The 13,031-nt window shown below is 40.1% G+C and overlaps 1 protein-coding gene across 1 annotated transcript; it reads left to right on the plus strand.

The window, feature by feature from the left end:
• Positions 1–1,006: 1,006 nt before the first annotated feature.
• On the plus strand, positions 1,007–9,606 carry BMP2 (bone morphogenetic protein 2). The gene is made up of 2 exons (XM_077749135.1): positions 1,007–1,356; positions 8,762–9,606. The coding sequence occupies exons 1-2, from the start codon at positions 1,014–1,016 to the stop codon at positions 9,604–9,606; spliced, it is 1,188 nt and encodes a 395-aa protein (XP_077605261.1). The 5' UTR covers positions 1,007–1,013.
• Positions 9,607–13,031: the final 3,425 nt, after the last annotated feature.

Here is a 13,031-nt window from a genome sequence, read left to right on the forward strand (position 1 = left end):
GCCCCTCCTCCCTTCCCTCTTTTCAGTATTTTATTAGGGCTGTTAACACTTAAATGATTAAAAAAAAAAAAGTCAAAGAAATGCCTTCGAGAAGGTGGCCCCTGGATTTCACCCGTTAGTTGCCAGCCTTTACACCCTACCATGGCCGTCTTTTCTCCCTTCAAATTTCTCACGGAGACCTGCTCTCTACTCAGAGCCAAGTCCCATTTAGGAAAATACTAGAAGTTGGGGTTCTCCCTGTTTGTTTCCAGGAATGCGAGGGGGATAGTACTTCAATGTCACTTTCTACTCATACGTAAATTGATAGATGTTAATTATTTACGTAATTCCAAGAATATACATGTGTATCTTGACTGCATGGGGGAGGGGAGGTCGGGGTTGGAGTGGCCTGTCCTGACACCTCTGAGGTTTAGAGGTGGGGGCCGTAAGTTGCAAGCGGCTTCGAAAGTTGTGGCCTTGAATTAACTGGGTCTGGAAGTTATAGACTCTGTGTGTGTGTGTGTGTGTGTGTGTGTGTGTATCAGGAAGTTCTATACAGTGCCTTTAAGGAAGTCACATGCACCATTAGTGCCTGTTTATATGCGAGCCAACGCTGGGCAATGTGTTTTGGTTTGTTTAGGGAACGGAGAGGTGTCAGACCAAGCGGTGGTTTCCCCAGGGTCCCTGCACTGGGTGTCAGCACCAGTGTCACAGAAAAAAGGTGATAGTCATCGACTCTGTGTGTGTGTGTGTGTGTGCGCGCGCGCGCTCCCGCGCGCGCAAATCGTGTCAGACAGGGTGAGAGTAGGATGAAAGAGGAAAAGCCTTCAGGCTCAGGAACTCGGGGTTTTTCATTCTCCCAAACGTTCAAGCTTCAGCCCCTTTTAAGTATCCCCACGAGTGTTGCAAACCAAGTGGGCACCCTGGAGGAGGAGGCAACGGATCGAGCGGGAGCCGGGGGACGCGGGGGCGGAAGGGGTGAGGGTTGGGCGGGGAACTCGGTGACTCACGTCGGCCCTGTCCACAGGTCGACCATGGTGGCCGGGACCCGCTGTCTTCTAGCGTTGCTGCTTCCCCAGGTCCTCCTGGGCGGCGCGGCCGGCCTCATTCCCGAGCTGGGCCGGAGGAAGTTCGCGGCATCCACTGGCCGCTCCTCGTCGCAGCCCTCGGACGAAGTCCTGAGTGAGTTTGAGTTGCGGCTGCTCAGCATGTTCGGCCTGAAGCGGAGACCCACCCCCAGCAGGGACGCCGTGGTGCCCCCCTACATGCTGGACCTGTATCGCCGGCACTCGGGCCAGGCGGGCGCCCCCGTCCCCGACCACCGGCTGGAGAGGGCAGCCAGCCTCGCCAACACCGTGCGCAGTTTCCACCACGAAGGTGAGGCGTGGAGCAGAGAGCGGGGGCGGAGATGCGGGCAGAGAGTCACCTCCCAAAGCTCCCCACCGTGGGCTGAGTGTTGGCATCCCTGGAAAGGCAGCTTGGCCAGGACTCCGCAGACATTTCCATTCTTGACTTCGTAAGAACCTTTCGGAACCTGGCTTTAACGCACTGCCTGTGTGGTTCGGGAGCCAGGGATTCCCCTTTGGTAAATCCGCACCCTTTTCCTGGCTTGCAGCCAGAAGAGCGACTCCTCCTCCAGTAACTGGAGAGAAATCAAATGATGGGGAAGATGAGGGCAAAAGGCATGCCCCTAGTCAGCTAAACGTGCAAGAATTTCATAGGGGAAGAATGGAAAGGAGGGGGGCAGATTGGGATCTCTTTAAGTTTGTTTGGAAGTCCTTGCCCTGTAAATCTGCTTCCCCTGCCTAGGCGGGGGTTTCAGGCCAGACACAGCCAAGGGCAGAATTTTCAGAGATACTATTGAAAAATCAAAGCCCGGGGCCCCAAAGTCTTTCTAATTTACAGTTGATCTGGGCCTGGTTTGGAAGATTTCGAATCCCTATCTAATCCCCGTGGGAGATCAATCCCACAATCAATCTTATTGTTTCCACAATGACTTTCTTGTTTTGTGCTTAAATCTGAGATGAACTCCCTGGTAGAGACAAGGCAAGCCTTCAGATAAAAGCTTTTGCAGCAGCTGCCTGTTTTTTTTTTTTTTTTTTCCATGTGCATTGAAATGTGGATTTTTTTTCCTTCTATGATACTGGATGTGGTTTTCCTAAGGTAGGATATTTCTGCTTGTTTCATCAGAAAAACATTTAGTGGATTTGAAATGTCTTAGAGCAGCTATTGACATCTGTTGTACCCAGGTTAGATCAATTAGTTAAAAATATATTCCACTTTAGTTCTTTCTCTACACTTTTAAATGCCCCTTTGGCTTAATACATTCCAAATAGAGAACAGGTTTCATCAGATACTAGGGAATGGTCCAAAGCTGTATACCACAGAGCAGCCACCTGTAGGTTATTGGAGACTTGGGAGTAAAGTTCCCTTTTTCTTGCCTTGTCTTTTGAGGTGGTAAATTTCAAGTGGAAACCTATGATCTGTTGTAAACAAATAAATGTTGCAGCCAGGCCTTTTCTGCCAGTGTGAAGGGTGACTACCCTTGGCTTGTGAGAACAACACTTGGCATTGGGAAGAAGTCCCAAAGGCAAGTTGCATAACAAAAGGTACTTCATCAAAGCAGCTGTATGTTCTGAAGGGGACACTGAATTGATAATCAGTTCATTTTCCAGCACATTTTCAAGTGAGGTGCTTTTTGCAGTAGCGATCCGATGAGAAAAGACAGAAGATAGCCTTCTACTCCCTCAGGAGTCATTCATTGAAGCGAAAGTTGTCTGTGGTCCTACGTAGAAATGTTTTCACTCCTGTACATTCTGTCAACATAATCTTGGGATGACTATATAGATACAGTTCTCCATTCCCAGCTGACGCTGATTTGAACTGTTTTTCTGCATAGAAAAGTAACAAGAATAGCTATTTCAGCCACCTCTCCTGGACATTTAGCCTGGAATCATTCTTAACTTTATTTTTAAGGGGAAGAAGGTATTCTGTGCCTCTTCTAATTTAAAAGGAAGAACATTTAAGTCACTTGACACCTAAAACATTTAGTTGCAGGATTCCATCAGTGAAGTCTGTGCCTTTCTCCTTCTTCCTCTGAAAGTAGCTTGATCAAAACTGAACAGGCTGCAAATTATTTGAGTGCTATTTTAGCTTAAATAGCATGCTTGAGTTTATAAGTCAGCATTTATATTTTTAAAAGCATAAGTGTTATGTGCAAAATAATACAGAAGTTACCAACCTGCTTAAAATCAAGCTACAGTAACGTCAGATCTTAATGCAGTTAGATGATACAGAAAACCCACGTAATTTTTGCCTCACATTTCATCAAATCCATTTCTTTTTTTGTTATGACTAGTATATCACCATTAGACCACATAATGCACTTTTTGAAGACCAATTTCATTTTTGTGTAACCCAGAATTTGTTTTTTATAAACATCCTTGTGCTGTGCATAGCACCAAAAATCTTCTAATAAACCATGAGATTAAGGCAACTGGCTTAAAAGCAGAACTTGGCTCATGCAGACTTAATGGGCATTTGTTTGGTAGAGGAGTAAGGGCCCAATTCCAAGAATTACCTGTTGCTTTTATTTGTGGGTGGGATCTGGGTGATTTGGTGAACTTACAACACAAGAGATATCACGGTTATCAGATCTCAACCACTGTATGAAGATAATGGGACTACATGGTAAGAGACAAAAATTACCAGTTGTCATTTCTCCTATTAAATTTGGCCTAGTCCTCTGTACAATACTTTTCACTCAGGAGAGCCCAAGTGCTGCAATAATTTTCTTTTCTTCAGTCATTAAAAAGTGCTTTGGCCACATAGATCTTGCACTATTGCCACTGAGGATAGAAAAATCACTTCTCCAACTGGAAAGAGTGTTCTGTGCTTGCTGTAGTTAAAAACACATTGAAATTGGTTGCTTTCATTGGCCCTGTGAAAAGGTCTCTATGCTTTCCTGTCAGGATGGAATATAGAAGGACCATGTGCTTACTCTCTACACCCAGAAGGACACAGACTTCTTTTTGCCTGAAACAATGGAATTATTTGCTTCTATGACTACAGCCTTCAAAGAGAGATTAGCCCTTTTACCACAAATGTAATTATCATGAAAATATATCTAACCACTACCCTATGAGAGAGAACTTGTATCATAAATTCCCAGTGTAAGCAAAAGATTTGGCCAGGTATACCCCACAAACCAATGCTTACCTGATGTGCTTTCCTAGGATCCCCAGGTATTTCAGTGTTGTTAAGAAAGTCCCTATCAAGTCGAACAGGCATTCTCTCTGGAAATCCTCATGGAGATTGAGGCTCTGGTGCCAGTGATTGTTCTTATGCTAATATTTTGTGTCCACGGCTCTTTTAGTGGTTCCTCTGTATTCTTGATCCCTTCTCGTTAAGCTATTTTGTCTTTTTTTTTTTTTTCTTTTTAGACTTGCCCTTTGTGTATTTCACCAAGTAGTCAGAAGACAGTAAGAAGGCACATGATCATTCCAAAGGTGTTGGAGTTAAGGGTGGGCAGAAGCCAAGTCAGGGTCAATACCATACTTTTCCTGTATTTGTCATTTCTTTTGTTATCTTTTTTTAGACTGTTTCCTTTTAACCTTTTTATCTTACATATTTTTTCTCTCTCATGTATCAATTCTCTAGCAATTATTTTATATTTTAGAAAGTAGTGTTTCTTATTCTCAGCCACTTTCACTGAAGGGTAGTGATTTCCAACCTTCCTGATTTGCTATAGCATCCCCAGGTTAATGGTCTTTTTTTGTCCAAAGAGTGTTGCAGACTTCTCAAAACATAATAATAACTCACTTTTTGCTAAAACTCTTCATTTTTTAGGACAAAAAGACAGCCACAAAATATCAGTGGTTCCAAATAGATCTGCATATCCTAGTGGGCTCTGCTACTTTACTTTCCTGATCTTTAGTTCTTTCTGATTCCACCATACTTGAGTGGTAGTATATTTATATCCCTTTGGTTGGGAAAGATCTCATCCTATGGTTATTATTGTATTCAATATAAAGGTTTCCCTAATGGCTTTGACTTCTGCTTGAGTTTTTGACTCTTCCCTCATGTTAGGTAGTGTTATCTAGTGGCCAGAAACTTGGGAACTACAGTAGACTCAAGCTCATAGCCCTGCTCTTCATTTACTAGCTCTGTGACCTTAGGAAAGTCATATAACCTTTCTGAGCTCCAACTGTTTCATTTCCAAAATGGAGATAGTAAAAGTTCCTCTCTAAGTGATTTGTTGTGAGATAATTCATGTAAAAGATCTTAGTGCCAGATATGGCACAAGGAAGCATTAAGGACACTAATTACATTATCATGATGATTTCTTTCGCTTATGTCCTATATTCCTCCTTGTCTAGGGAAGAGGAAGCCAGAGGGGACCCAGGCTGGCTGAGGGAATTCAGTCTCCTCTTTTGTGTTATTTTGAAGTAGATGAATAATTGACAGTGCATATGATTAAGTTAAAACTTCACTTTTGGAGGAGAGATCACTTGTCACTGGTGCCTTATTTTTCTTTATTAACTCCACTTTTTTTTTTGCAGCCATAGCTCTGTATGTTTAGATAAGAACTTAGAGGTAGGAACTCAGGTCTAAAATAGGCCAGAATACCCAGAGCCCTTGACAAATTCAGCTTATTCAACAAAGGTTATTTATAGAGAATTAACAGCTATATAAGCCTCCAAAACATATAGCACCTACTTGGGTAAATGCTCTATTATATTTTCAGAATCTCTAGGGTTGGTATGATGATTTGCAGCTTTTTTCCCCTTTATTTTACTTTATTTGAAATAGGTTTCGATTTTTCTACCCTCAAGAAGAAATTCATTCCTTGCAGATCAAAGGAAATGGTGGTAGGTGCCCTAAATGTGAACAGTTTTTTTTTTCTTGGTTTGGGGTTTTCTGTGAGCTTCTGACTTGCCTCTGTGACCTGAATCCACAGGGGCATCACCACAGTGTCCTTTGTATTAAGGACAAATAGGGGTTCTTGATGAAGTTGGAAAGTCAGAGAAAGGTCTTCACGTTACTTCACATTACTGCTGTTTAATAGTGCAGTTCTTCCCTTTGATAAGGCTGCTAAGTGATATCCTTTTTGCCATTTAACCTCCAGTGGGATTTTGAAGTGCATGAAACTGCTGTTTTCTTTTTTTTTTTTTTTTTCTGTCAAATCTGGCCAAATGATGGCAATTTTATATGATTCAGCCTTACATTTATCTTCGAGAGGGTTATTCTATTTTATTCCTCTTCTATACCCATCTTTATTCATTTTACCTATCTTTCCTTCTGCTCTTGGTGAATGCCCGTTCATTATCATCCACTGGGTGTGTATGTGAGTGTGTCTCTGTGTCCTTGCGTCTGTTCATAACTTCCTTCTTTTTCATTTATGGATTTTGATTCAGAGTTTTTGCTGCAATTGTTATTTCTCTGGACACCTTCTTATTACAGCTGTTCTGCAAATGCCCTGAATAATTTGCCTTTTTCTTCTCCCTCTTTAAAAGAAAAGAGAGCATTCTTAGGTGTGTTGACTATCAAAGAAGTCAGTAGCTCAAGCCAGGTCTGGACTTATGTCATTACATCTGGGGGACATTGCTGATTTTTATGTCACTCCTTTTTTCTTTGGTATCTGTTGGCTTCTCTGCTGAAAGAATGCCTTTATTGGAAACATTAGAGGGCTCTTGAAGTAGAGGAAAGGAAAGAAGGAAAGAAGCTTAAACACAGTCCTTGATGTGTATTGGAGCTACTGAGAAGAGCGCTGCTCTGATTGGTTGTTGAAAATAGTGCGTGGCCTGAAGTACCATTACCTTAGAGTGAGGTTTAAAGTTTGGATGGTTCCCCAAAGGTATTCCTAACAGGTGTAGATTAGCAAGCCTGAGGGGACCACGGAAGGTTTACTTCTTAGCCTGATAGCCTCAACATCCTGAGTAATGGGCCCTGGAAGATCTTTCTGTTCTAAGTCCCTGGCTGCCCACCCATGGACTCACCTCTTACTCCTTGGCCAACACTAATGTTTCTTCTCCTCACTGTTGTATTATTTGACCAAAAGTCACTTTAAAATATGCTCCTGGAATTTACACTTGAATGTGAAAAGCATCCTTTAAAATCTTGCCCCTCTGGGGGTAGTCCATGACCTGCCAGCATCGCCTCATCTGGGAGTTGGCTAGAAATGCTGAATCTCAGGTCCCACCCAGGCCTACTGAATCAGAATCTGCATTTGGAGGTTGAAGGTATCTTAGGACTTTTGTGTGAAGACTAAAATTTGAGAAGCATCACATTAGCGCATTACTCCATAATTTCTTGTAAACTGTCCCTCTTGAACTTGGCACTTCCACTTAGGTTGCCTTGATGACTGGTGCTTTGATAATGAAGGTTTACACAAGTAGAACCTTTGAGTGAGTGATCTGAAGTGATTCTCCTCTGCTAACACATCTAGATTCTCTGTGTTCAGCTTACAGGTATTTCACTTAGGGGAAATACAACCATAAAGTTAATAAAAATATGGCTTCTTCTTCTGAGAATAATAGGGCTAAATAGATTTTGGTAGCAGTTAGGTTGGATCCTAAATGAAGCAGGTTAAGTTTTTAGACAATGAAATGGCAGGATGTGGTAAAGCTAGAAAAAAATAAACCCAAATGTCTCAAATCCTATTGCTATTTACTGCCAATTTAATGATAATGTGTACCTTTGATGATTTGCAGATGAAAGCATTCAAGGTGCTATGTTATATTTTATTGTTTGCTGGGAAAACAGTACTTCTTAAACATTAAGTTCAGCAATCTTAAATCAGAAAGACCTTAAATGCATAGCCCACTTAAATGGCTACTTTGAAATAATGATAATAGATATAGAATGTTTATTCTGTAATAGGATGAGATTATCCCTTATGTCACAAATATCATAATGGTATTTTTGTAAATTTTCTTAATTTTTTTGTGGCCATTTGGTAGGTATATGTTTTTAATATGGTTTATTATTTTTTTTAAGGACAAAGGAATTAAAAACAGAAGAGAATCTTTTTTTCCCCAAAAGTATCTAAAATGAGATTTGGTTTTTGAGGTCATAAGGAGGTGAGAGAATAGACAACAGTTGGGAAGTTCCTTCTCTTGAAATTGTCTGGCCTTAATTACTATGGTGTCTTAGTACCACCCTTACACTTCCAAAGAAGTCGGTCCCTGTAAATGCCTTTGTCTCTGGACTTGGAGTAAAATAGTAGGGTGTGCTTTGCAAAATGTCATCGTTGATGTTGAGTTTCAGACTCTTTAATTAGGAAACTGAAATCTGTATATCGAGATTTGTAAATCATCTAAATTGCAGAGTAATGTTTTAGAATACCGCTTAAGGGATTGACATTAAAGCCTTTTTCTTTTTAAGAAATGCAATAATTTCCTCAAATCCTCACTCATTAGACCTCTACTAACTATAGTGCTGACTTTTTTTTTTTGCCCTAAAGTCTGTGAATTCCAAAGAAATGCTTCACCATTTCCCCCATTATTATAGCCACCTGGAAGCAGTATTCACATATTGGATTAAAAACGTAACAATGAGTTGTGAAGTTTTGCTTCATTGTGTGCATGTTGACATAAACACAGAAAAAGGAAGATTCCTTTTTATCTAAAGGGGAAGCTTTTATTTTCTGGTTGCAAACTTTTACATGGGTTAAATCAAACCCTGAAGTGAGGTATACAAATTCTCATATATCATCAGATTGCCGTTTCTTATTTTACTGAATGAGTTTTTTCTTCTTTTCCACCTTTATCTATCAAATCAGAATCTTTGGAAGAACTGCCAGAAGTGAATGGAAAAACAACCCGGAGATTCTTCTTTAATTTAACCTCTATCCCCACCGATGAGTTTATCACCTCAGCAGAACTTCAGGTTTTTCGGGAACAGATACAGGAAACTTTGGAAAACAATAGCAGTTTCCATCACCGAATTAATATTTATGAAATTATAAAACCTGCAGCAGCCAACTTGAAGTTCCCTATGACCAGACTTTTGGACACCAGGTTGGTGAATCAGAACGCAAGCAGGTGGGAGAGTTTTGACGTCACCCCTGCTGTGATGAGGTGGACTGCACAGGGACTCGCCAACCATGGATTTGTGGTGGAGGTGACCCACTTGGAAGAGAACCAAGGTGTCTCCAAGAGACATGTCAGGATTAGCAGGTCTTTGCACCAAGATGAGCACAGCTGGTCACAAATCAGGCCACTGCTAGTAACTTTTGGCCATGATGGGAAAGGGCACCCTCTGCACAAAAGAGAAAAGCGTCAAGCAAAACATAAACAGCGCAAACGCCTTAAGTCCAGCTGTAAGAGACACCCTTTGTATGTGGACTTCAGTGATGTGGGGTGGAATGACTGGATCGTAGCCCCCCCGGGGTACCATGCCTTTTACTGCCATGGGGAATGCCCTTTTCCCCTGGCAGATCACCTGAACTCCACTAATCATGCCATTGTTCAGACGTTGGTCAACTCGGTTAATTCTAAAATTCCTAAGGCGTGCTGTGTACCAACGGAACTCAGTGCTATCTCCATGCTGTACCTTGATGAAAATGAAAAGGTCGTATTAAAGAACTATCAGGACATGGTTGTGGAGGGTTGTGGGTGTCGTTAGCACAGCAAAATAAAATAAATATATATAAATATATATTTTAGAAAAAAAGCAAAAAAAAAAAACAAGTTGACACTTTAATATTTCCCAATGAAGACTTTATTTATGGAATGGAATGGAGAAAAAAACACACAGCTATTTTGAAAATATATTTATATCTACAAAAAGAAGTTGGGAAAACAAATATTTTAATCAGAGAATTATTCCTTAAAGATTTTAAAATGTATTTAGTTGTACATTTTATATGGGTTCAACCCCAGCACATGAAGTATAATGGTCAGATTTATTTTGTATTTATTTACTATTATAACCACTTTTTAGGAAAGATAGCTAATTTGTATTTATATGTAATCAAAAGAAGTATTGGGTTTGTACATAATTTTCCAAAAATTGTAGTTGTTTCCAGTTGTGTGTATTTAAGATGAAAAGTCTACATGGAAGGTTACTCTGGCAAAGTGCTTAGCACATTTGCTTTTTTGCAGTGCTACTGTTAAGGTCACAAGTTCAAGTCCAGAAAAAAAGTGGATAATCCACTCTGCTGACTTTCAAGATTATTATATTATTCAATTCTCAGGAATGTTGCAGAGAGGTTGTCCAATCCATGAGAACTTACGTCCTTTTTAGGTGGAATATTTGGATAAGAACCAGACATTGCTGATCTAATATAGAAACACTTTCCTACCCCTTAATTTGCAGAAAGAATAAAGCAGGACCAATAGAAATAATTAGGAAATGATGAGTCTGCAGGAAAGTGAATGATGGTTTATTGTTCTTCTTTCCTAAAGTAGTGACCCCTTCAAAGGGGCTGGTCTGGCCAAAGTATTAAATAAAACATAAGATTTCTTTGTTATTAATATTGTGGTGATGTATATTTAAATTTGATATCTAGTGGCTCTCATGAAGAATTGGAAATTGATTTGTATTTAGCTTTTACCTCATTTGGGAGCTCTTTATGCTCAGAAGGTCCCAGTTTTCTAAATTTGTCCCAACACACATCAAAATTGTGCCCATCATGTTTTCTGCCCACTGCCTGTTCCCTGATCAGCTTGCTTTTCTTTCCAAGGTTATGTGTTTGAACACAATTCTCCAAATGTTAAACCTATTTCAGATAATAAATATCAGAGCTCTGGCATTTCATTTTATAAAGTCCAACCTGTAAGAAAATGGTGCATTTGTACAGCATTCATGATGATTACCTCGTGTTTGCATTTTTGGTTCTGAAGTTACTCATTTTGGAGGGAGGTGGGGAATAGGGAAGGAATGGTTGGAAATTTGCAAGTCACTTGATAATTCATGTTTGCCTCAAAGGAATTACCAATGATTTAGTGCTTCACATGAACGTCTTTGGGGTTCATGATTTAAGAGAAAGATTTAAGAGAAAACCAAAGCTCCAAAACAAGCAAAACCTGGGGAACCCAAGATAAAGTTTCAGAGATGATATCCCATGCAACAGAGGCAACGGAGCCAAAAAATTAGAAAGGGAAAGTGTCTGAGATCAGCTTCTGCAAGGACATCTGCCAATTGGACAGAAGCCCAAGCAGAATGAAGTCAAATTAGGCTGCTCAGAGTGAACTCTCACAGTGGCAGAGCTTCTGTGCTCTGTGTTGAAATAAGACCCAAGGAAGGGTTTGGTGGGTATGTATGGCCAGGGGACTCACAACTCCCCACTATTTTACTGAAAGTATTTTAGGTCAATTTCTAGGGCTCTCTGTCACCTCTGACCCTGCTGTGATTGGAGAGGCCTGGTTCTAATCTTTCCTAGCCTTGCCTTAGAATTGGCTGAAAAATTCGCCTGCTCATAAAGGAACAGACTGTTACAATCAGATTCTCCCCAAGAATTAACTTGAGATGACCATGGATGTAGTTACATTTTGATTGTGATAGATTTAACCCTTGCCTTGAGATTATGTAGATCATGCTTTTAAATTAATGCCAGTTATATTTTATTCCTCCCACTTTTAAAAATCTTTCCATTCCTTTTTAGCCCTATCCCTGTTGGCTTTTGCATAGGCGAGTATTAAGTATTAGAACTGAATTTGGAGGGCAGGATGATCTCTGTCCTCCAGCCATCCTCACCCCCGTTTGCCATGGATAGGAGGGACAACGTGCACTATCTTAACATCTTAAGAAATAATAACCATGTTTTCTCATCTCCAAATACTTGAGATGAGAGTGTGAGATTATAGCACAAGAGTTTCCAGCCATTTGGCAATTCAATCCACTCTTTTTGATTTTTCTGCTTCATTGGTTCTGATTTTGTTAAAATGGATTTCAATGGTGTCAACTCAAATGTGTTCTCTTGCATGTTTTATATGTATATAAATTATACACAAACATGTAAATGTATACACGTAATATGTAATATGTATAAAAACATATGAAAATATGTGATATATATTACATATGTCTAGATGATGGTATTTTCAGCTTCAGTTTAGTTGAGGACTCTGACCTTGGCAGCTCATTTGAGAAACAGAATATTCTTACATACATTCTACATTCTTACAGACCTTTTGGCTCACATTCTTCATTTTGAGAAAAAGTGTCATAACTAACTCCATGACATGGAATCAATCTTTTGAATCTGCAGTGACTATTCTGTAGGAATCCTTGAATCCTTTTACAGTTGGCTTTAAAAAATGTATCAGTTTCTGAATTTTGGAGGATCACCTTTCAAAATTGATTAAATTGTGTCATCTGTTTTTGTGCTTGTCTGGGCTGTGTGCTCGCCCTGGCATGGTTTTAACCTGTATAGCAGGTCCCGATTGCTCTGTTCATTTTTTTGCATTCAAAATTGGGGAGGGGGAGGTTGAAAGTTTACAAATTTATCTGTGTTTCCCCTTTTTGTAATTTGTACTCCAATTGGTACTCTAAATTGTACCTTAAGAGGCCAGGATTATCACTAGATAATCTAAACATTCCATGTCTTTTCCCTCAATTTTTTATTGAAGATGGAGAAATCATTTGTGCAACTCAAGGTACTTTTTAAAAGAGTGTGTTTCTATTCTGCAGTCATATTAGTGTTAAGATACTGATTCGTGAAATGTTAGATGCCCCAACCCCCAATCTGTTTAAGGCAAAAGAAACATAACCTTGCAATAAAGAATAAGTGTAGAATAAGTCATATGCATGGACAATTACAAAGAAGTAAGATTGCCCTATTCCTTTCCTGGTTGATTTTTTTTCAGGGGGCAGGCAGGGTGAGCTGGATAAAATGCAAGTCTGCATTACTCAGGTAAAATACTTTTCCTTTTTTCTCTACGTTGTTGACATAAATTACAGCCTTCCTGTGTTCTCCAGGGCAGAGTTTTTGACTATCTCCCTCCCCTGCAAATTTCAAAGTGAACTTCTACCTAACTTGGGGGCCCGATGCTCTAAATAAAACATCTTAGATCTTAATGTGCATATGATTCGCCAGTACTGCCTCA

This window comes from Crocuta crocuta, unplaced genomic scaffold (assembly GCF_008692635.1).
Source record: "Crocuta crocuta isolate KB4526 unplaced genomic scaffold, BGI_CrCroc_1.0 scaffold407, whole genome shotgun sequence".
NCBI classification, from domain to species: domain Eukaryota; kingdom Metazoa; phylum Chordata; class Mammalia; order Carnivora; family Hyaenidae; genus Crocuta; species Crocuta crocuta.